The sequence below is a fragment of the Panthera pardus genome, unplaced genomic scaffold (assembly GCF_024362965.1).
Source record: "Panthera pardus isolate Hobbes unplaced genomic scaffold, ASM2436296v1 HiC_scaffold_26, whole genome shotgun sequence".
In the NCBI taxonomy this organism is placed as follows: Eukaryota; Metazoa; Chordata; class Mammalia; order Carnivora; family Felidae; genus Panthera; species Panthera pardus.
In genome coordinates this window covers 25679736-25704828 of record NW_026526832.1, presented here as the reverse complement: position 1 = coordinate 25704828, position 25093 = coordinate 25679736, and the positions used below count along the sequence as shown (strand labels likewise).

Sequence of the window (25093 nt, the reverse complement as noted above, 5' to 3'; positions counted from 1 at the left end):
ACTGTATATTGCGATCTTCTTACTTGCTTTTTGTTTGTAAAGTGAACTTTTTTTGTTATATTCTTCTAATGCATCATTTTTAATGGGTATATTGTATCCTATCGTATATTCCACTTATTTAAGCAATTCTCCGTTGGGGGACATGTCATTTCTAGTTTGTTTTTGATTATAAAGAGTGCTTCAATGAATCTCCTTTTATGAATTGTTGTGAACTATTAATCTTTTCCCATAATAAATTGCTAGAAGTAGAATGTCTCAATGACCAGGCCTTCTTTGGCCTCTTCTTTGGCCATCATGTTAAGAATTCCACCCATTATGGTTTCAGCTGCCACGTCTCTACTGGTAATTCCCAAATCCGGGTCTCTTTTCCCAATCCTGTTCCTGAGCAATAGATTTACATTAATAACTCTGCCTGCTGTACTCTCTAGTCACAGGTCACAAAAGCACCTCAGGCTCAACCATAGAATGAACTCAACTTCCTCCTTTTTAAAAAAGAATTATTTTTAAGTAATCTCTACACCCAACATGGGGGTTGAACTCATAACCCTGAGATTAAGAGTCACATGCTCTACCGACTGAGCCAGCCAGGCGCCCCTCAACATCTTCCTCTTTAATAAACTCCGTTAGTCCTCATTTCTGCCTGTGGAAACAGTATTCTCCCAGCCACACGGGCTGAGATTGGTGTCCTCTTTCCTCTCTTGATCCCCTTGTATTAAATGCGTTATCAAGGGGCACCTGGCTGGCTCAGTCGGTTAAGCGTCTGACTCTTGACTTCAGCTCAGGTCACAGTCTTATGGTTCCTGGGTTCAAGCTCCACATGGGGCAGTGCAGAGCCTGCTTGGGAATCTCTTCCTCTCCCCACTTCGTGCTTGCTCTGCTGTCTCTCAAAATAATAAGTTATCAAGTGTTCTACCCACATCTCCACCAGTTCAAATCCTGGCCAATTCTCAAAGCCTATCTCAAATCACTTCATTATAGGAAGCTTATCCTTATCTTTCCAGATGTACATAATCCCTGAAGGAGAAGGAGAAGACAGAAGTAATATGTGAAGAAATAATGGCCGAAAAAAAATTGAAACTTGATGAAACCTATAAGCCCAATGAGCTTCAAGCACAAGAAACACACACACGTAAAACCTTACATTTTTTAATGTACATTGTACATTTTAAAAAAATCAAGGAACATTATTTAAAAATTGCTTGAAACCAGTGACAGAGCAAAACTTTTAATCACCAAAAGTTAAAAAAAAAAAAAAATGAACAAGAGGTACCTGGGTGGCTCAGTCGGTTAAGCGTCCAACTCTTGATTTCGGCTCAGGTCATGATCTCATGGTTTGTGAATTTGAGCCCCGTGTTGATGTTGGGCTCCATGCTGGGTGTGGAGCCTACTTAAGATTCACTCTCTCTTGGGGCGCCTGGGTGGCTCAGTCGGTTGAGCGTCCGACTTCAGCTCAGGTCACGAACTCACGTTTGTGAGTTTGAGCCCCGCGTCGGGCTCTGGGCTGATGGCTCGGAGCCTGGAGCCTGCTTCCTATTCTGTGTCTCCCTCTCTCTCTGCCCCTCCCCCATTCATGCTCTGTCTCAAAAATAAACATTAAAAAAGAAAAACTTTAAAAAAAAAAAAAAAGATTCACTCTCTTCCTCTGACCCTCCCCACCCCTCAAAAAAAAAAAAAAAAAAAAAAAGTTAAGGATGACAGAAAATTTCTCAGTAGAGACGTGTACAAAAAGACAGTGCAGCAACATCTTCAAGGTACTGAATGAAAAACAAAAACCTGACAATCTAGAATTCTATATTGAGGGACAAAATCGACCTGTGTGAGAAAATAATTGAGAAGTAAATGAATGCCCAAGCAACATGGGATTCAGGCACACGAGAGATGCAACTTAGGGCTGATGGAATGAGCACACACGCTAGATCAGCCCTGCCTTCACCAAGCTATGAATCCCTCATCCCGGGGAATTTAACTCCGGTCCGAGATTCAGTTTCTGCATCCATAAAATCAAGAAGATGCAAACCCCTGACCTAGGCATTTCTTGGAGTTGTTCTTAGGATCAAGTGAGGTAACAGACACGGAAGAGTTGGCAGCTATAGAGCGCTGTGTAAATATTGTCACGAGGGGGTGTGTGAGCAAGGAACGGGGAGAGGAAGGACTGAAAAGGAAGAAGAGTTTCTGACCTGGAAACCAGAAAGAGTAAGAGTTTCCGGTCTGTTTGAACGGAGTTTTGTGTCTGTTGTCATTCAGTTAGGTAGCGCAAAATCTGGACAAGGCATCAGGAAACCTGATTTATATTCCCTGGCCCTCCTGCCAGATGAATGACGGTTAAGTAACTCACTTGCACGTAAGTGGCTGACTAGATTCCTTGTGTCGACTCTCTGTGACACTTATTTTTGGTTAACAGTTAATTATCTTTTAAAAAAGATAATGTTTTTCAATGTTGTTTTAGAGAGAGAGAATCTCAAGAAGTCTCTACGCAGAGCATGGAGCAGGAGAGAGAGAGAGAATCCTTTTTTTTTTTTTTAAATATATATATAATTTATTGTCAAGTTGACTAACATACAGTAAGTACAGTGTGCTCTTGGTCTTGGGGGTAGATTCCCGTGATTCATTACTTACATAAAACACCCAGGGCTCATCACAACAAGTGCCCTTCTCAATGCCCATCACCCATTTTCCCTAGAGAGAGAGAATCTTAAGCAGGCTCCACTCAGTGTGAAAAAATGATACCAGATGGAAATGCTCAGTCAGTTGAGGGTCTGACTCCTCATTTCAGCTCAGGTTATGATCCCAGGGTTGTGGGATTGAACGAACCTCCCAACAAATCATTTTTCAAAGCTAATTCATTGGCAGCCCATTTGCCAAATGATTGGAAGAGAGAATGGCCAGTTTACAAAATCTACCTAATTTACTAAAACCGTCTAATATTTAAAAATTTTTCAACATATATGGATGTATTGAGGACTTGCTGTAAGTCTGCTGTTGTGCTAAGCACTGTACACACTGCCTTCTCTTATGAAGTCATATGGTGCTACTCAAGCTCACAGAGGCTAAGTGACTTGGCCAGACTCACGGTGTATCAGTGGCAGAACTGAAATTGAAAACCAAGCCTGTCTGAATCCAGTATCTGATTTCTCAACAACTCCTGTATGTAACCCAACCTGTTTTATAAGAACTACTGATTTTTTTATGTGCCAGGCACTCTAGATTCTGCACATGAATTGTATCACTTATTATTTACAAATCTGAGCCATCAGAGACTTTTCCTAGAGAAGATTCAGAGAAGCTATACCACATGTCATTTTAGGACTCTCATCTGTTTGGAACCCTCCAGTAGGCTCCCCTCCTACTAAGTCTTCATGATGAACTACATACAGCGGCCAACCCAAAACCTCCCTGAGCTCACGGCCCACTGCTCTCCGTGCTGCTCCCTTTCTACTCTCTTCACTCAAGCTGGCTATTCCTTGAACACTCCAAGGGTTCTCCTGCAGGTCCCTCTAAGATGTTGTTCCTCCTTCAGGTTTCATTCACATATCACATTATTCTAAGTGTGGCCTTTCATGACATCCACAAAAATTGTACCCACCCCATAGTTCTATCACTAATTTACTATGTACTTTTAAATTGCCTTTCCCCACTCAAAGGAGACCAGGGGATTTTTACTACTATGCCCATCTCTATGTCTCTTGTACCTGGGACAAAATATACACTCAAAATTTATCGGTTGAATTAAACATTTGCTCAAGGCCACAGAGTGTGAACTGGGTACTGAACTCAGCAGATGATCCCTAAGACCATGCTCTTTCCATTGCATAAAACGTGCTAATGATGCCAGGAAAACACATGTTCCAGTGAGCTCGGTTTTGGGAACAAGGGCCTCACAGGACCTGAATTTTGTTTGATAGGCCTCAGAAACACTTGGAACTTTATGGAGCTTCTACAGCCACATTCATAGCAGTAAGTGCTGAGAATGTGTAGAAGGCCAAAACCAGAGCAGAGTGGACAGAAGCAGATGGAAGTGGAAAAGCGATAGAAGCAAATTGCAGATGATGAAGACAGGTGAACCCCCACAAAAAGTTGTGAAAGCCAAGAGGTTGGGTAGTCAACAATGTTGGATGACAAAAACCAAAACTGAAGTTAAAAAGCATAACAGGACTTTGGGATTTAGGCCAGCATCAGGATCTCAAGAGACTTTTTTGTGGGAATTTCAGAGGGAGTGCCAAACTTATAAGTCAGAATGCTGACATTTATGAGCTACTTAATTAAGGCAAAGTTGCTTCCTATTTAGAAAAAAAAAAAAACAAGGCCAAATGTTTAAACGTTTATCTTCAAATTTATCTCTACCTGAATTTTAGAATCAAATATACTAAACTACTACTGTTTTTCTCCAGAACTAGCAGACAGAAGAAAAAAAAAATTACCTTTTAAGGCAAACAATTTTAGCATATATTCACTAGGATATTTAACTGTTCTGTGACAACAGATTTCCCTTTACTGGAAACATGACCCCTTAACAATCTTTTTTCCCCTTCCTTAGGGGAAATGATTGGGATTAACACATTGTTACTGTTCTCTATAAACTCCAAGGCCAGTGTCCTTTTCCACAAGATAAAGCTGCTTCAAATGAAGTTGTGATTAAAGGTCATTATGGCCCATTTCCACTCCAGGAGGAACAATGCCCAGTCGGGCCCACAAAGCTTGGCTGTGGATTGCAGGCAAACACCACCCCCACCCCTAAAATGGGCCCCACCAAGTCAGGGACCTAATGTGTTCACATTTTGATGTAATCTCACTACTGAAAAATAGCTATTAAGTTTGGTTAATATCTAAATACACCTTAGCATGACCTTCAACAGAGAACAGAATTAAACCAACTAAGGAAACAATGGCTCTCTTGCAAAAGTTCAATTTTTTTTTTAAGTTTGAGAGAGAGAGAGAGAGCGCGCGCAGGCAAGTGCGCACACAAGCTAGGGGAGAGGCAAAGAGAATCCCCAGCAGCCTCCATGCTGTCACAGAGCCTGACACGAAGCTTGATCCCAGGAACCATGAGATCATGACCTGAGCCAAAATCAGGAGTTGGATGCTTAACCAACTGGGCCACCCAGGCACCCCTCTATTTATTTTTTAACATTTATTTTTTGAGAGACAGAGAGAGAGACAGAGTGTGAGCAGGGCAGGGGCAGAGAGAGAGGGAGTCGCAGAAACTGAAGTAGGCTCCAGCTCTGAGTTGTCAGCACGGAGCCTGGTGCAGGGCTAGAACTCACAAACGCAAGATCACGACCTGAGTTGAAGTGGGATGCTTAACTGAGCCACCCAGGTGGCCCTCTATTTCAGTTTTTATACAGAAACAAAGTGAGGCCTAGCTCAGAGAAGTTATCCTTGATTTGGAAATCTTCTAAAACGATAAAGATATCAGTAAAATACCCTCTACTACCCCAAACTGGGCATACCCCAAACACAACTGTACTTTCCTAGTTTACGCTTTATTTTGGTGGTGGGTGTTTATAAGTGAGATTGCAACCAAACAATTGTTCTCCCTTTAAAAAACGTGTAAAGTATGTTTTTTGGTTGTTAGGTCTATATGATGTATGTGTACATGGTCACTACTGCTACATTCTCAGCAAGATGCAGAGTGGTGTATTTTCAGGAGAAAATTTTTAGTCATGTGGTTTATAAGCCGTGTGGTTTATGTGCTCTTTGGTTCCCCTCCGAAGGTCAACAGACACATCTTACCTTGAATTATTCTTTTTCTCCCCCTCCCCTATGAATTATTCTTGATGAACTCATTACTGAACTACTAAATGATCTTTACATAAAAACAGACCTTGCAGGGGGGCGCCTGGGTGGCGCAGTCGGTTAAGCGTCCGACTTCAGCTCAGGTCACGATCTTGCCATTCGTGAGTTCGAGCCCCGCGTCGGGCTCTGGGCTGATGGCTCAGAGCCTGGAGCCTGCTTCCGATTCTGTGTCTCCCTCTCTCTCTGCCCCTCCCCCGTTCATGCTCTGTCTCTGTCTCAAAAATAAACGTTAAAAAAAAAAAAATTAAAAACAAAAAAAAACAGAGCTTGCAGGGCACCTGGGTGGCTCAGTCGGTTAAGCGTCTGACTTTGGCTCAGGTCATGATCTCGCAGTTGGTGGGTTCAAGGCCTGTGCGTCTGACTCCGTGCTGACAACTCAAGAGTCAGGAACCTGCTTTGGATTCTGTGTCTCCCTCTCTGCCCTTCCCCCACTCACGCTTTCTCTCAAAAATACACCAAAATGAAAAAAATTCTTAACATTAAAAAAAACCCCACAGCTTGCTACCCTCATCATATAACTTTTCTAACAAGCCATAATATTAATTCCTGGCCAGTGAGTCCAGTAATATATTAACTTTAAATAATATTTGTGTTACTGAACTAAAGAAATGCTTTCAAGTGAAATCTAGCATTGTGTTCTCAAAGTACCAAAAGATCCCAATAGTCTTGACTTTATTGTAAAGGAAAATGTGAGGTTCTAGCTACCAAAACAGGGTAACAAATCTTTTTTTTAAAAATGACAACAGTAAATATTTAAGAGATTTATTAAAGCATCTTATCACAAAGATGGAAACACATACAAATTAGAAACGTGCAACCGTCATCTTCCACAGTCAAGTTAAAATGGTATAGATTTTTCCTGTTTTCATAGCCGAAAACTTCAGATCTTATACCCAACTTACTCACCCTGAATATTTTAGTCATTCTTCCTGAAAGTATCCAGGGCAGCAAATAACCAAAATGCAAACTATTATATAAAGAAAGTGCAAAGTTACAAAAGAAAATGTGTAGAGAACAGCCCCATCCCTCCCCCCATTCAAGGCAAACAATGGCACTTTGCTCTTGCTTAACCTAGATTGTCTTCAAAAACACTATTAAAATGTAATAGACATAACGATAAAAAAAAAACAACAAAATAAAACTGACTTTGAATAGATGTCAAAAAAGCTTGTTAGTGTTTGAAAATAAATGCTGAAACAAAGGAAAGTGTATTTTATATCAAACAAGTTTGAAGAGCCCTGTATTGCAGCATTCTGTAAAATAAACAAGACGACAAGCTGGTATAGGGTTTATTGACAAAGGCAGAACTTCTTCAGGCAGGTATGTAAGGAGGCGGTGGCTCTTTCTCAGGCATCTTCACTGCCATTTCATAGGTTGGCAAAACATACTGAAGAGAGAAAAAAATTGTATCAGACTTAAATCACCTTGAAAAATTCCTGTCTGGAATAATTCAAATGCTTTCCGAGTTTAGCTGAAGAAACTATTAGCTAAAAAGTTCCTGAGCGTAACTGAGGTGATCCAAGACTGCTAAAGAGGGAGGGGCAAAGGAAGGGAAGATGGAGTTTTGCTTCTGAACTGACCGGAGGCCACCAGGGCATCTTGACAGGAAGTAGGTCGCACCGTTCTCCCCTCTTCCCTACAGTGTGACTGACAGAACCAGTGCCTCAGGGGCTGCAAATCCAAGTTAAGGGCACCACTGACCCATGCTAAAGGAAGCCTCCATTAAGATGCTGGATCCTGAATTTCATCAGAATCTGTAATTCAAGGGCCAGGTACTTTTGTATCATTTCTTCTAGGGTAAAGGGCACATCTATGTAAGAGTGGCATTCCAACCTAAGTGACTCAAGTGTGAGAGGCGGGCCCTACATGGGCCACATGTATTCCACATGTTGAAAACCTGGAAAGATAATACAGCAGCAACTAAAGGGTCCCAGGAAGGAGGCCTCCCCACAGACTCCTGGAACCCATTGCATTCATCTCCCCACAGAAAATTCAGCTCCCCCTTTTGATCGTGTGGGTGTTTTTTTAAAAGCAACACAAGCTGTAAATGACAGTATCCCATCCTTAGAGGTTCCAGAAGCCACAAGCCTGGCATGGCTCACACGGCTGTTTCCTGTCTGATCTCCTCTGCAAAATGCAACCCTTTTCAAGACTACCTACGAGTCCAACCTAACAGTCAAATTGAATGAGCAGTGCAGGGTGTCTCTCACCCATGTAGCCAGGTTTCCAACTGGGAAATGTTACATCTTGTGGATTTAAGCTATTTGTGTCCTAAACCACATACATGGCATTGAAGAGGCAGTCAAGACCTAGGCTCATTAAGAATGATCAATAACAACTACTGAAGATTTAATGTATTAAAAGATCGTTCACCTGTGGAGGTGCTTCGAAGGCAGGGTACACAGCAATCTCCGGCATGTTCCTGTTGTTGATGTATTTATAGCAGTTCCAAACACAGTTGATTAGATATGCCTAAAAGAACGCAAACAAAATTTATACATGCCAGAGACTCAGCAGACTACCTGCTCTAAAATTAAGGTGACTGCTAATGCTTTTCCGTGTACTTTCTCCCTGGAAAAGGGAATGGACATCCATTTGGACCTAGCAGAAGCCAGGCCCTCTGCCTACTTGCCCCCACTTAAATATCCCAAGTTTTATTAATATCATTTTACAGAGAAACCAGAACTGGGGTTTCAATTCAGGTCTGATAACCATTGTGCTGCCAAGGAAATTCTGTCTCTGAACCTTTGGAATGTGAACAGATTTTCAATTAAATCATGAGCTACTTCTAAAAACATAATGATGTTCTTTACACTTAGGAAGGATCCTGGTATTTCCAATCACTCTCTGGAAATGAGAAGGACATCACCTAGGTGTTATCTTTACTACTATGTCCGAATAAACACTATCACTTAACCGTTGGAACTATGAGGAGAAAAGACAACAAAAAGGTTTAGATGAACAGTGTCAAAGCCCAAATATTTAGTCAGCAACTCACCTTAAAAATGATGAATAAGGCAAAGAACACAAGAACAATGAAGAGGAGGCAGCTGGAGTCCAATGCCAAGAGGTCATCTTTGTAGGGAAAATCAGGCTATAAAAAAAGGGGGTGGAGAGGTGAACAGGCAGAGGAAAGAAGATATTTAGGGCAGGGACATTACCCTCTAGGATAGCACAGTGATGAATACACATCATTACACACTTTTCCAAATCTGCAGAATGTAAGAAGTGAACCCAGTGTAAACTAGGAACTCTCGGTGATAACGATGTGTCAGTGTAGGTCCATCAATTGTAACAAATGCACCACTACGGTCTGGGATGTGGACAGTGAGGGAGGGAAGGGCGCGCTTTCTATTCGATTTTGCTGTTAACCTAAAACTGCTCAAAACCATTAAGTTTATTAACCAAACACATACACATTCACTCATAATTCAGCTATGGCAGCTGCACGTTGTGACAGTCTAGAGAGCATCTTAAAAATACAAACAGAAAGGCACCAAAGTCAGAACTGATATTCTAATAAAAACTAGTAAACAGAATTGAACTCACTGTACCTTTAAGCCTCATCATCATGAATGCATGCTACTGAACACCTAAAATGCATTTGAATTCTGCTGTATGAGCTGAGCTCATCTTTCCTCTTCCCTGTTTTACATTTTTCTGGCCTTTGGAAAAAGATGATCTCCTGTATGCGACTGCAGACTTGTCCCTGAGTTGCTAAGTTACGAAGTGCTAAGGCTTACCTAAGTTTCAGGGGTCATTTAGTCCTACGTGGGGAAATTAATTTTTCTAAGAGCCAACTGTCAGTCTCAATGCTCATCAGAAAGGGGCAAAAAGAAGGCATGCCCCTGGTTATAAAGGCAGGTAAGATTCTGTGGCTTACTGCAGACTTACTATGTTCCATTGTGAAGGGTTCAACTTTATTTACTCATTAAGCTAGGTTCCAGGAGAAGGGTACTACAAAGGAATAATTTAGGATTTATAAGCTGGCCAAAAAAGAAAGTATTGCCACTCTGAGAGACCAAGTGAATATAACGACAGAATGGAGAAACCACTGGGGTCTATAAAAGGAATAGTAAAAAAAAAATTCACCCTAAAGTTTTCCTATAAAACTCATTTAATTTTTAAAAACATATCTGTTTTTAACAGAAATGTAAATACAAAGGCCCAAATAATTTTCAAAAATAAGCAGCATGTAAAAATCCCAAAGGACTGAAAAAGAAAAAAGCATCCACACACAACAACTCCAAACACAGCTGTCTCCTTGGGACAAAACTGTTCTTTAAACCTTTATTATAAATAAAAGGACAAAAATTGAATGAGACCAGCTCATGGGGAACGCTACAGATTTTTTTCAGAAAGCTTGAAATCTTTCAGCCAGACAGGACATGACATGACAAGAGATCTAGAATGAGGAAGTTTCTGACCACGGCCAACCAGAACACCAGGCCCTGCCCCCAACCCCTTCTCTCTAGCTCATCACGTGCTAGGGAGAAAAAGCGGAGAAGCAAAAATGGCATCCAGTGTTTGCATTGCAGCAAGCTGCTTCCCTCCCTTTCTCTATGTGGCAGCCACCATGGTCCCCTTGTAGTCTTCTGACTATACCATGTTCCTTCCTGCCTCAAGGGGTCTCTGACCTGGGACATTTGCTCCTGTACTTTCCCTATCTTAATTCCTACTAGACTCCTGAGCACAGTTCAAGTCTCACTTCCCAGCCCAAGTCTGACATCGGTATGATATCCACTCACGCAGCCAATACTTTTCCTTCACAGTTTTACTGCAGTAATTGTCAATTAATTTTCCAATCCCTTTACTAGCAAATGAGTTCTACTGATGTATCCCAAGAACCTAGCAGAATGCCTTGCACAGAAGCAGCAACCACCAAATGTTTTCTGAATGAAGAAATTTGGTGGTACACAAGATACAATAGGCAGGATATCTGCCAAGTCGGGAGAAAATTCCTAACGACAGCATTTTTGAAATGAACTTCCATTTATCTGGACTTCACACCTCCTTGCAGACCTTACTCCAACCCAGAGGATTCCCTACCCCTCCATCACAGGGCACTAATCTAAGCTCCTCACTGAATGCTGTGTAACAGTTATAGTTCATTAACACAGATAACATCTTCATGTCTTAACTCCCCCAATTCACGTCTGCTCCTCGAGAGAGAGAGGAAGTTATGTTTATGTTTGTATCTACACCATTCACCAATAATTTGCCTTGAATAGAGGGAAGGATACAGTAAGCACTCAAATATTTGCTATTGATGCCGGCAAATTAAAAAGGGGAGAAGCAAAAATGGCATCCAGTGTTTGCATTGCAGCAAGCTGTTGTAGAGGCCGAGCACACCCCAAGCAGCGGGAGGGGCCTTACCAAGCTCCTCCCCTGGGAACTACATTCAGCAGCTCAGCATCCAGCCTGCACAGCTCTGAACTGGGTGTGTGAGCCTTTGTGCTTTACCTCTATTTATTTTGGGCATCTGTTAGCAAGATGTGCCCTTGGGTGTCAGAAAAGACTAAGATTATTTTTGGGGTCTGGGAACAAACATTTACAACATTTCAGCTTACGGAAGATTTTAAAGGAATGTGCTTTTGGATAGAAGGGGAAGCCTGTATAGCCAAGTGATTACAGTACCGGTATACTCAAAACAAAAGTTGAACTACTCCTTAAGTTCTATGATACCCACCTTTAGAGGCTTTTCAAAAAAATATTTATTTATTTTGGGGGAGGGGTGGAGGAGCAGAGAGACAATCCCAAGCAGGCCCCACTATCAGCACAGAGCCCAATGTAAGGCTTGAACTCATGAACCATGAGACCACAACCTGAGCCAAAATCAAGAGTCAGAAGCTCAACTGAATGAGCCACCCAGGTGCCCCATATTTAGAGATTTTTAATACTAGAATATCCAAATGGTACGGTAAGAAAATATCCTAGGTATATAAGAAAATATCCTATGTATATTACTGGCTTTAACAAGGTAGTTAAGAGGAACAATAATTATTTTGAAACACTTTTAAAAATAAACAGGGTAGATTAAAATAAAAATAGCACTGAAAGCTGACTCAAAGTTTTGATTTAAATACTGTACTTAAAATGAAGAGAAAAAGTTTAATTAGTATACACACTTACTAATTGATCCAGATACTCTTTGATTCTTGGCAAGTAAGTGAGAGAACTGATAGCAACCAGGCAACTGAGAACGAAGTCAAAAAGCCGGTAGCAGAAGAAGGGAATCAGCCAACCCACTTGATACTGAAGAAAAAAAATAACCACAACATCACAACACAAATATGAAATGTTAAGTGCCACTCAGTAAAGGTCAAACTCAAAGTCAAAAATATAGGGTACTTACAGAAATTGCTCCATAGACCAGCATTGAACTGATGATAAACATAAGAACAGAGACAGCAAAAAGAACACAGGCATTATCTAAGAAAACAAAAAAAAAAATCTAATTAAGCTACTTATGCAACAAAAAAACCCCAAAACTCTTCATGACAAAATGTTTTTTGTTTTTTGGGGGTTTCTTTTAAAGTTTATTTTTATTTATTTTGAGAGAGAGAAGAGACATAGAGAGCAAGGGGGAGAGGGGCAGAGAGAGAGAGGGAGACAGATTCCCAAGCAGGCTTCTCACTATCAGCACAGAGTCTGATGTGGGGCTGGAACTCACGAAACCATGAGATCATGACCTGAGCCAAAGTCAAGAGTCAGAGGCTCAACCAACTGAACCACTCAGGCACCCCAACAAAATTACGTGTTAAAGCTAGCTTAAAAAAAATGAGTATTTTCCAGAATGCCCCCGAAAAAAACCTAAAGCCAAGAGAGTTAAAAAAAAAAAAAAAAAAAAAATCCATCTCAGCATTAAGTAATGAAGTTTTGAGGAATTCACCCCTTTGTTTTTGTTTATTAAATTGCTACAACTCATTGACTCTTATCATCAACCAGTCACTCTGCTAGGGAGACAGGTCTCTGCCCAGAGCCTAAGAGTCTGAAGGCATGCAGATAATGATAATCCAATGTGGCAAGTGCTACATTGGATTAGCTGTCCTTGGGGAATCAGGGAAAAAATATGGAAGATTTGACACACGTTGGGTCTTGTGAAATGAGCAGGGTTCAACAGGAGGGAAAGGCTGGTATCTGTTTAAAAGACACATAAACTCAGAGCACTACAGCTGCCCTCTCTGGCCTCAAGAGAAAGTATAGAGATTCAAGGTTCCCCATTAACCTCCTCTCTCTTACGCCAACATGGGAACTCCCTGCTCCCCACTCCTTGCCCTTCATTTCTCCACTGCTTTAACAAGCCCATTTTCTTCTTTGTTCTTCACCTGTCTCAGGTTGTCTCCTTCCTCAAGGTTATCCAAATTCATTAATTACCTCACAAAACACCTGAGTAATCTCAACAATACTAAGCCACACTTGAGAGTTTTTTTTAGCAGATCTAAAGTTAATTCTTTGACTCTGGATAGATATTAAGAACCAGAAAGGCACTAATGATGATGGATGATTAGAATAACTGCTGGAGATCACACATGATATCATGTATCATCTTGTCACTTGGAAGTATAAACATCATCAGTATTTGGTGCTAAGTTAAGGGCCGTCTTTAGATTTTTCTAGAGGATATAGGATATCCTTTAGATACCCTGTAGCAAAAAAGGGGAGAAATGGAATAATAGGTGAAAAATACATACACAATACCTAGAACGAGACACTCCAATATTTGTGACTCAATAAAGCAAACAAAATATGAGGGCTAAACGCACAGATATGAACCTCAGGTTTCCATCCACCACCACATTCAAGAACCTCCTCCAGGGGGCCCCAAGTGTTCACCCGTTACCAAAGTGAATAAAATTAAGGTTAAATTCCTATTTGAAAAGCAGCTTGTATATGTTGCAGAAGCATTTCATATATATTGAGGGTCATATTCTGTTTAGCTGACTAACTGCAAACCTCATTATTTACAATCAGCCGCAGGCCAATGATCAGAAATTAACTTGCCATTTTAACACTGTGCCTGTGGGAGGGTCAACGTTCCACTTCCGTTAAGAGACACAAACTACTGTATGACCAAGAACTACACATTTTTATGTTCTCTCAATAAAGGTTCTGGCAGAACTAGAATCAACAAAAGTATGCTAACTCCGTATCTGATTCCCACTACGGTGGCCACGGCAGCCATGCAGCATGCAGTAAAACCTGTGGCTTCATCCCTGCAGCTCCAGCCACAGCATAAGAATGTCAACAGCCATAAATCTTTTTCTACACCTTGATTTAAAGAGAAACACAAGCTGACACTGCATGCTGAAAAATCCCAACATTAGCAGGTTTTATATAATTTTACAGCCTAAAATACCAGAAACAGGCATTAAAAACTAAAGTTTTACTCATCGTTGTATTTTGGTTTTTATTTTAAATAGAGAAACAGACTACTTAAGAAAAAACAAACTCCAGAAGGGAGGTTTCTAATATGCTCTTGGTATTTCTTTTACCACACTTGACAACATAATTAAAGGATTATAAAGATCTGAATGGACACTCAGTAGACACATTTTTATTTATTTTTTTTAGTAGACACATTTTTACAAAGCACTTAAAGGGGAGCCTGGGTAGCTCAGTCGGTTAAGCATCCAACTTTTTGTCTCGGCTCAGGTCATGATCTTGCAGTTTCGTGAGTTTGAGCCCCGTGTCAGGCTCTGTGCTGGCAGTGTGGAGCCTGCTTAGGACTCTCTCTCCCCTGCTCTTTCTGCCCCCCCCCCCCCACACTCACACTCTCTCTCAAAATAAATAAACTTAAAAAAAATTTTTTTAAAGCACAGTGTAAAAAACTGTTAGTGATTTCATAGTGTAATGTCAACAGATGCCCACAAAACTCTACTTGAATCCTAGAAAAGGCAGCTGGCCCTGTAGACAGTGAATTATTTAAATTAACAACCAATTTTTATTTATTTATTTTTAAGTAGGCTCCACACCCAACATGGAGCTTGAACGACAACCCTGAGATCAAGAGTCACGTGCCCTAACAACTGAGCCAACTAGGTGCCCCCACAACCAAATTTTTTTAAAAAACAACTTCATAAGCTTATGGGAAGACCATAAATTTAATGAAGCTCAAGAACTTATAATAAAAGCTAATAAAACTAAAAATATGGTAACTTAAATCCTATAATATTATAAATACAACTTACATATGAGAACTCAGAACATTTTTCTGAAGTGAAATTTAAAAAAATCAACACGCAAAAAAGCTGTTCATACTGCAAAGTTTGAGGCATAATTTTCTGTTCGAACATTAAATTTCTATTCATAATATACAATCTTAACTAAAATATTTCTGAACCTGTATTTTAAATTTTAATGCTTATTTATTAAAAAAAATTTTTTTAACATTTATTCAGTTTTGAGAGACAGAGCACGAGAGGGGCAGAGAGAGAGGGAGACATAGAATCTGAAGCAGGCTCAAGGTTCTGAGCTGTCAGCACAGAACCCAACGTGGGGCTCAAACTCATGAACCATGAGATCATGACCTGAGCCCAAGTCGGCCGCTTAACCAACTGAGACACCCAAGTGCCCCATTAATGTTTATTTATTTTTGAGAGGAGAGAGACAGAGTGAGAGCAGGGAAGGGCAGAGAGAGAGAGAGAGGGAGACACAGAATCCGAAGCAGGCTCCAGGCTCTGAGCTGTCAGCACAGAGCCCCACATGGGGCTCGAACCCACAAACTGCAAGATCATGACCAGAGCCGAAGTCTGACACTTAACCAACTAAGCCACCCAGGCACCTCTGCTCCTGTGTTTTAGAGAAAGATAAATAATGAAAATGTTACTGGAGAGTAAACAGGTTTAAAAAGGTAATTTACACGAATGTCTTCTATTTCTAACTCCAACAGTGTCTTTCTTCATCTAAATGATAGATATATATTTAGAACTGTGACCCTGAGCAAAAGATATCACCAAATATTCCAATAATTCATATTTCACATGTTCCCGTAAGCCTATTTGCTCCCATCCTCTACTACACTTGCTAGCGGACCTTCAGAGACTCACAAGTCTTTTTGTAATTTCTTATCATCTCCACAGCACCAGATAGGAATCAAAGGTATACAATGTATATTTCTCAAAAATCTAGTAGTCCATAGCATTTTCTGGGAAAAAGTGCTCAATTATAATTCTCACTGAATAATTTGAAAAACCCACAAAAACACTTTTATGCCTCAGCAAGTAAAATAACTTAAATATAATTTAATCAATTCTCTGAATAGAGTGTGTGTATGTGTGTGTCTGTGTGTGTGATTAAAGGAGATATATTTTCACCTAAAAACATACCAGCCATTCTCTCAGATGAATAGTAATTGCCAATGACTTCATACTGAATGTTGACAGCTGGCATTGAGTTTGGATGAGTTACTTCCACAGTCAGCAAAATTGCCATCAATAGGTTTACCACCTGTGAAAGATAAGATGTTTGGTATCTGTTATATTATTAATCAGGAAACAGTCTTCACAATCTTTGGATGTCTTTCCATATTTAAACTGTTTTACTTGCAGTAACAAAGACAGAAAATAACAGATTAACCTGTAGATAAAACAGTATGCAATACCATAGAAAAACAGTTGAAAAATAATTATTTCCTAAAGTATAAACTTAATTGTTTCAGAGAAAAGATGTATTCCCTGAACTTGCGTTAATATCAACAAAATGGCAAAATGATTAAAAGGAATCATTACAAATTGTTCCTGTTCAGAATCACATGTTTATTCATACACCGATCTCAGAATTTCTGAGTTTGAAGAAGCCACAGTTCATCCAACATTACTTATGTAGTCCCATCAGTTAAGAACATAGTGACCCAGCAGGCTTACCTCACCACCTCCTCTCTGCTCTCCTCTATACACATGCTCCAGTTTGTTGGACATACCATTAGAATGAGGTTAAGATCAGCTTGGTCAGAGCACAGCAGGATCTCAGCCGCTAGAGCCTAAGCTAACAAATTTCAATTAATGCAGCCCAATTCACACTGGCTTCATAAATTTTTGGAATGTTACATGAGAGCAACTCCCTAAAACCCTTCATTCTTTTTCACACTTGATCCTGCTAAGCTACCACCTGAACCTGTACAGTTAGTTGGATTCTAATCTGTACAGTTAGTATAAGGGCTTGATACATTTGCAATGGAATTTCATCTTATATTCTTGCCTGTCAAGATTTTCTGGCGGACACCCCACAGATTTACTATCTTGTTTTTTAGCTTCCAGCATTTAAAAATATGATCAGCATGTAATCAGTATCTCCACCTCAGTCACTAGAAAAGAGAACCGGGCCAAGCACAGGAGGCGTCCTCTTCCCATTAATCAGCAATCTTTGAACAAAATTCTTTATCTCGTTCAGAGAAACATCTTGAGACTTTGTCAAATTTCCTGCTGCAATTCCATCACAGTATCTGGTGAGTTTTTCTAGTTTACCAGGGTTGTAACTCCATTTGAAGCGGTAATTATTTATGCCCCCAGTGGTTAAAGAATCCCTGCAGTATGCCAGGAGGCACCGCTTCTTGAAGTGCTCAAAAACAGTCCTGTTAATGATTCAATAGAGAAAACCACCTAGGCTTGGAGTTAGGCTTCCCTATCTAAAGTGCACAGAAACCTATCCTCCTCCCTTTGTAAAAATCTGAACATTTGATGCTTTTAAGATATGTTAGAGCCTTGATCTGTACTTTAAACAAACTCTATTACATAGCTCTCTCCTATCCACCATGAATGATAAATGATTTTATCAGCTGGAGGCACTGCACATTCTCTATGACATGCAAACCAATTTTAACCATTCAAAAAGGTTAGGGGATCTAAACAATACCAAATTCAGAATCAACTGACATTTATTGAGAATATACTGTATACTAGGCACATTCACATACAGTATATTATTTCACTTATTCCTCCCAACCACCTGCTGAAGTAAATATTACTAAAGCCAATTTGCAGATGAGGGAACTAAGTTTCAGCACGCGAAATAACTTGTGTTACAGAGGACAAAGGTTAGAGCTAGGACACAAACCTGGTTCCATTTAAGACAACCAGCTTCTTAGCACCACAGGATTACTTATACCAATTCCTAAGCAACTCCTGTTTTGAGGCCTTTCCAGAAGACGCTATTATCTAAGGCTATGTTTATACTTTACTGTCCAAATAAATATGTTCAGTAACATACCTTTTCCCTTGCATTGCTCAAAAGCAAGGTACTTTATCCTTCAACTCTTGAAAGGTCTTACATAGGACAATCATATTTGCAAGGTGGCTCCCCAGTTGAAAACTGATTTTCTCTGGGGGGGGGGGGGGGGCATTTTTACTGCAATGGGTTTTGGCTAGTGTGTGGTATAGGAGTAGGAGCTAATACAACTAGGTGAATTAATTATTGAACAATCAGATGTATCTACTGAAGCCTTATAGAAATCAGTTTGAAATCAATCCAGCAAATTATTCTTTGCTAAACACTATACAGTCATAGTTAAATAGCTCTGCACAGGGACACCTGGGCGGCTCAGTCAGTTAAGCATCTGACTCTTGCTTTTGGCTCAGGTCAAGATCTCACAGTTCATGCATGAGTTTGAGTCCCATATCCAGCTCCATGCAGACAGCAAGGTGCCTGCTTGGGATTCTCTCTATACTTCTGTCTCTGCCCCTCCCCTGTGAGCTCTCTCTTTCAAAATAAATAAACTTAAAAAAAAAGAGTAGCTCTGCATAGTACAGAAAAACAGTCTCATGTCAGGAAAAACTATGCAAACTCAATTACTAGATGAAGGAAATGACACAACCAAAATATTTAGGAGTTTAATTTTCCCTTCTTAAATATTTTTACTGCATGTAGGACTTATAAAAATGTATTTTTCTGGAGCACCTGATTGGTTCAGTCAGTTGAGTGTCCAACTCTCGGTTTCAGCTCAGGTCATGATCTCACGGTCGTGGGATGCAGCACTGTGTTGGGCTCTGTGCTGGCAGCTGTGGAGCATGCTTGGGATTCGCTCTCCCCCTCTGTATGGCCCTCCCCCTCTCGTGCTAACAGAAAAACTTACAAAACAACTTTTTAAAAATCTATTTTTCTTCTCATAGATCAGCCACAGACTTGTAGTGACACTTCAAATCTCATTTCACTGTCACAGCCCTGAGTATTAAACAAAAGTCAAAGATCTAATCAAAAGGACCAAGAAAGGATAAATAAAATAAATTGTAGTGCTACTTCTTTAAAAGCTCACAGTTCTTCAAATCTTCACCGAGTTAATATATTCTAGGGGCGCCTGGGTGGCTCAGTCAGTTGGGCATCTGACTTTGGCTCAGGTCATGATCTCGCGGTTCGTGGGTTCGAGCCCCGCATCAGGCTCTGTGCTGACAGCTCAGAGCTCGGAGCCTGCTTCAGATTCTGTGTCTCCCTCTCTCCCTGCCCCTCCCTTGCTTGCTCATGCTCTCTCTCTCAAAAATAAAATAAACATTAAAAAAATTTAAAAAAAATTATATTCCATTATGTCAGTATATTTCATTAAAATCTCAACTTTCATTTTAAACATTAACCTGGAAAATCCATCCTTGTGATCTTAAAAGACTTACCACTGAGCACCCACCGTGTGCTCATATTTAGGCCCTGTGCTATTTACTTTTAATTACAGTTCCTCGATACTTCTACTAAATTCCATGTAGCATTTTTAAAAAAATATATAAAATTTGATATAAAATTTCTCTGAATAACAGCAAGTATGTACAATTTCTTAATATTTATTCCCAATTTTTTCCTTTTACTATATTCAGGAAAAAAACCAAAAATGTAATTTAAGTAATGATTAATTTCTAAACCTCATAATATGGAGGTACAGAAGACAGCAAACATGTTAACAGCACGAGCTACAAACATACCATTCAATGTAGAAGCAGTCCTGTACATTTATTGGGTTAAATTATGTGGTTTACATGGTTTTTGCAAGCCTTCTGCACACCTTGTATAAGTAAACAAAGAATAACAAAAGCCAGATGTGTTGGATTTTACTTGTTACAGAGATACGGTTACCAGGCTACCAGGCCCAGGCCCACGGAAGCACTGGGCCTCAGAAGAGGAATTCCTCTTTGCTTTCTCCTCTTGCTGCCACACCCATCCCAGATGATTCTTTGGGAGCTGGTTTTTGTTTTAAATCATTATTCTTTAGGTCTGCAAAGCACATTCTGCCACGACCCAGTATCTGCTGAGACTATAAAACAAAGTGTGTGCTTCAGGGCATCCTGATAAGGGTCTCACAGGCAGAGAGAGTCTCCACTGGGAGCCAGTCAGCAAAGCACTGCCAGCAGATAAAGATCAAAATGGCCAACCTCCAAAAATTCTGTTACATGTTTCACATATATATAAGCCTCCTGTTGTTTACTGGTAGTTACAAATGTGCAGTACAAATGAGTTATTCCTACTATATTTAAGAGGAGGCAATTAATTTAACAAATGTCTAATGAATACTTCAAATGTTCTAATTAACAAGCTAGCTACTATACACCTTTTATAGAGAAAGACCTATCATCTTTCTCCCTCAAGAACATCTTGTGGGGGAGAAAAATGAAAAGATAATCATTAGTAATCATGTAATAAGCAGTAGTTAATAAGTACATACAAATAGTATAAAGAAACTTTTCCAGATACACAGTGAGGAAACCAGATCCCTCTGGCTGAGAAATAAGAAAAGCTCCACCAAGAAAACATCTGGGCTAACCATTAAAAAATGAAATGGAACTGGCTAAATGCTATTAACAGTGGAAGCTGGGTGATGAGTAAATGGGAGATGTTAATACTATCTCATTATTCTTTAGATTTGAAATTTTCCTTAATATGTTGTTTTTAAAATGTGACTTGGGGGGAGAAAAAAAAAAAGCACATGTCAAAGTACTGAGGCACAAAAAAAGTGTGTTTGAGGAAAGATATTAACTTCAAAATATAAATAGGTTATACTCTTATTTAAAGGAGTCAGGGGTGAGGGTTGGAAAAGAATACAGTTTGAGGACACCTGTCTTCACCTCTCTCCCAGTCACCTAGCTTTAGATTATTTATGGCTGAGACATTCATGAAAAATTAGCAATATATTAAATCTTCCCAAAACAAAATTATTACAAATGCTCAAAATGTATTCTTTTTATTTAACGTTTATTTATTGAGAGACGGACAGACACAGAGCATGAGCAGGGGAGGGGCAGAGAGAGGGGGGAGACACAGAATCCGAAGCAGGCTCCAGGGTCTGAGCCGTCAGCACAGAGCCCGACGCAGGGCGGCTCGAACTCACAAACTGCGAGATCATGACCTGAGCCGAAGTCGGCCGCTTAACCAACTGAGCCACCCAGGTGGCCCCTCAAAATGTATTCTTGTAACACACCATCAACCATGAAGGAGGACACCTACTCATTAAGACTATTTTCAATTACTCAATGAACATTTGAACTTCCATGTAACAAATTGGTTTGAAATCATCTGGCTTCAGATTCTTCAATAAATAACAGAGAAAACAATTTTAGGAATGCCAGAATTTAAACTAGAGCTCATTCTGAAACTTTGTATTACTTGACCAGGGATTAAGCCACCCATGCTTCTTTCAAATCTAAAATGCCAAAAGCTAACACTTCAGGGCTGGTACCTCTGGTACACAGAACTGTCTCTGACTTCTCTATGTCCTATTTAACACCACAGAATTAATACTTTAGTACACTGTGTTGGAATGGCCTGAACACCAGACCAGTTGCCGGAAAGCAATGACACAGTATCCGATACATTCACTGATACAGCCTCTAGGCCCAGCAGGAGGGAGAGAACTGCACCCCCCACCCCCAAATTCCAAACAGCACAGAGGCCATCATCATAGATATTCTCCCACCTGAAACTTAGGAAGGGAGTGTCCTGACAAGGTACTGGAGGAGGAAGGGACATTCTACCTCACTCAATCCCATATTACTTCTATTTTAGTAAAGAAGCTTCTAGCAACAAAATGCACTGTTTGGACAAGTCCTTTTTGTTTAGAGATATTACCCTATACTTTACCTGGGTGGTCTTGTTTTCTAAAAGGTTACACACCTTCCCAACTAGACAGAAATTGTGTTTTTTAATACTGCCATGGTACTGAAGCTACACTTTTGAAAGTCACCAACAAAACCAATGTCCTTTGTCCAGTCCTTTATCCAATTAAAATTTGATGTTACCGATCACCTTCCCCTCTCCTTTGTCACTGTACTGTTAAGTCTCATTTTTGTGTATGTGCTCCAAAAATCTCTGTAATACCATAAAATAAGTGCAGATACAATTTTCAAGACAGAACATTTGAGTGCCTCTGTGTGGCAGATAATAGAAACAGAATAGACAATGGCATATGGTCCCTGTGATTTATTCTTTTTCTGTGTCTACCAAAGCCTTCTACATTGCAGATGACCAATAAATCCCTTATTTTAAGACAGATTAATTGATTTTAGAAGCTTATAATGTTCTATTAACCTAAAAGCCCATGCAATGAAAAACAGCTATGGCATCCTTCTAAAATTGTGAAAACTAAAGCATGGAAAATAAGGAGATGTAAACTGTTTTCACATCAAGTGCCTCCAGTGGGGAGTAAATTTAAACTCCTCACTCCCTATTTTGGGAGAGTAAATACCCTTACTAATGTTTTACTCCCTGCATTTTTGGTTTGCTGTTTGTAACTCATATTTTCCCCTGCAATTCCTTTCACTTTTATGAGCTGATCCCATAGCATTAAAAAAAAAATCTGCCTAGAAAAGACTGGAAAGAAATACCGCCAATTACATTCAGATGGTTGAAATTGGGATGGTGGTTATTTCCTTCTTGAGGAGGAGTTAGAAATCCTTTGTTCTGTGAATGGAGGGAAGGATCTGAGAAGAAACAGGACGATTAGGTTTTCAGGAAGAGTCCCAGCTGGTGGACACACCTCAGTTTAGCAGGAGGGAGGGTTATCTTCTAGGGACAAGGGAGACAGGGTAGAGTAAGAGGCTTGAGGACCCTTGTATGATTCATTTAGGGGAATGGAAGGCAGAGCTAAGAACAAAAGAAATGGAAGACCCAGACCCCTGGCAAAATGGAGAATAAATAAAAGGAAGTTAGGAATACAGTGCTATTACCGTCCATTAGGTGATTAATGTCCAATATTACAAATCAGTTAAAATATAAAACAGTGTTTCTGAGGGGAAATTTGATATAATTTTATGCCAGAAAGATGAGATTTCTGAATATGAAGTATAGGAAACATTAAAACAAACCTAGAAACTAGCAAATAAGCCTACACATTGAAGTTTTGTTTTTTTAAATGTACATCAATAAAGCAAAACTGTAAAAAAACAAACAAAAAACAGGGCAGTCAGGAATAATACGAGGGTCCAGTAGTCCCCTGGAGGTGGGCCATGAAACAGTATCTACCTAAGATTATTGTCATCTGGTGTTTGTCCAAATACTAATGATTTCAAGGCACTGGGTAGAGAAGCAATGATAACACAGAAAGGCAAAAAAGAATGTGTGAAGTTTTTTTTTTTCTTACAGTTCACAGAAGTTAACTGAAAAAATACAGTATCACTAATACCACAATCCTCCATACCAAACCAAACCAACAAAAAAACCCTCAAACAACAACAAATCACAGTCATTAGTAAGAACCGCCAATCAAGTCAACAATATGAAAAGTTTGTCAAAGCTTCAGTGAAGTCATTATAGCCTAAAGCTATCCCAACAGGGTCATAATTACCTTCAAAGTGTAGGAATACTGGAGATGGTGGTTAAGAAATCACAAAAGTATTACTGGTGAACCACCAATCAATAACACTGTCAACTTGGTTATGATACAGACTTACATAGATCTTGGGATCCAGGAAATGCTACCATATGTGGCCAGAATAAAGGAGGCTCTCAATAAAGGTCTCAAAAACCGGAATGGGTTTGAAATAAAAAGCGTCTAATGGGCAAGGGGTAGTTGAATCAGGAAAAATCAGATCGAGTGTAAATCCTGGCAAAAGGTATTGCCTCTAAGAGAACCTCCAGATTCACAACAGAGACCTTTCTGCCTACATCACACACACACATATTATAACAAAATAAGGTCCAAGAACCACAGGCAACTGAGTTATAGCTGGATCTTTCGTTTTCCTTTCCGGTAAGACAATGTCGAAACTGGGCTACGTTTCTCAGGATCCACTCTTAATTGTTTTGTAGGGAACAAAATTCCAGGGAGTGTACGTGCAAGAGGGTTCTTTCTGATCACGGAAGTACAAAAAGGGCCTAAACCGGGTACTTTCCAGAACTCCTTACCAAATCCTAGTATCATTATCCCTCCCACCCACCATCCCTACTCTCCATCCTCCCCACCCCCAGCCCACAACGCCTCCGCTTCTCCCCACCCCGACTTTCTCCTGTAATTCGTGCCAAGGAACAATCTCCCCATTCCTACCCACCCCACTCTGATTCAAGGCCACAGTCTCCTCTCTCAAAGTTACAACACCCTAAGAAGAGTCTCCCCTATGCCTTCTCGCCCCACCCAACACCCCCCCTTTCAGTCCCACCCCCTCCCAGTGAACACTCCCTACATTTCAGACCCGGCTCCCCCACTTCCCGCTCATGCGCATTCCCGCAGGGCCCCAATCCTCCCACCCCGCCCGCCCTTACCATATACCAGGTCCCCAGGATGATCGTCCCGGTGCGGACATGGCAACAGCCGCAGCAACGGGTGCTGTAGAACCGGTCACTGCGGCTCCGCTTGAAAGTCATGGACACCATCGGGAATCTCTCAGGCTTCGTTCTAGGATGGGCCCCTGACAAACGCTTTTCGCCCAGAGGTCGAACCCAGATAGCTTTGCCACAGTCTCCAAATCCAAACGACGCGTCTTCAAGCCCGCCCCTGGCCCGGGCCCCAGCCAGCTCCTTCGCACCTGCGCACTAAGTGCCGAGCGCCGCTCTCGCGCGACCTCGGTTTACCCCTCTTCCTCCACCTTCCCCGCACACAGGCCAATGGAAGAGCGGAAAGCTGGGTGGACTCGGCCCCTGATTGGACAAACATGGAGATTGACAAGACGTCACGCCCAATCAGAAGTGCGACTCGCCTTAGAGCTAATAAATCCCCGCCTCTTACTAGAGGGCCGGGACTGGCTCGTAGGCCTAGAATAGCTTGGGAGTGGTTGGTGGTTTACCATACCCGAGACGAGAGCGACAATAAAAGAAACATTTCATGGGGAGAAGCAGAGACAAGATGGGTTGGTGGGAGAAAGCGGGCACGAAGGACTTTCCTGTGTCTCCGCCACGA

At 40.6% G+C, this 25093-nt stretch overlaps 1 protein-coding gene across 1 annotated transcript; it reads right to left on the bottom strand.

The window, feature by feature from the left end:
• Positions 1-6541: 6541 nt before the first annotated feature.
• On the bottom strand, positions 6542-24743 carry LAPTM4A (lysosomal protein transmembrane 4 alpha). Its single transcript, XM_019451119.2, has 7 exons — positions 24460-24743; positions 16122-16242; positions 12149-12225; positions 11926-12048; positions 8792-8887; positions 8167-8265; positions 6542-7180 (listed from the first exon to the last, which is right to left on the bottom strand). Exons 1-7 carry the CDS (start codon positions 24568-24570, stop codon positions 7106-7108), a joined length of 702 nt encoding a protein of 233 aa, XP_019306664.1. The 5' UTR covers positions 24571-24743; the 3' UTR covers positions 6542-7105.
• Between the last annotated feature and the right edge of the window lie 350 nt (positions 24744-25093).

Coding starts and splice junctions, on each gene's coding strand:
- LAPTM4A (XM_019451119.2), bottom strand. CDS start 24,570: ATGGTGTCCATGACTTTCAAGCGGAGCCGCAGTGACCGGTTCTACAGC. Junction 8,888..11,925: donor AAGAGTATCTGGATCAATTA/GTAAGTGTGTAT, acceptor CTTTTTTTATAG/CCTGATTTTCCCTACAAAGA. Junction 7,181..8,166: donor CCTTCGAAGCACCTCCACAG/GTGAACGATCTT, acceptor TTCTCTCTTCAG/TATGTTTTGCCAACCTATGA.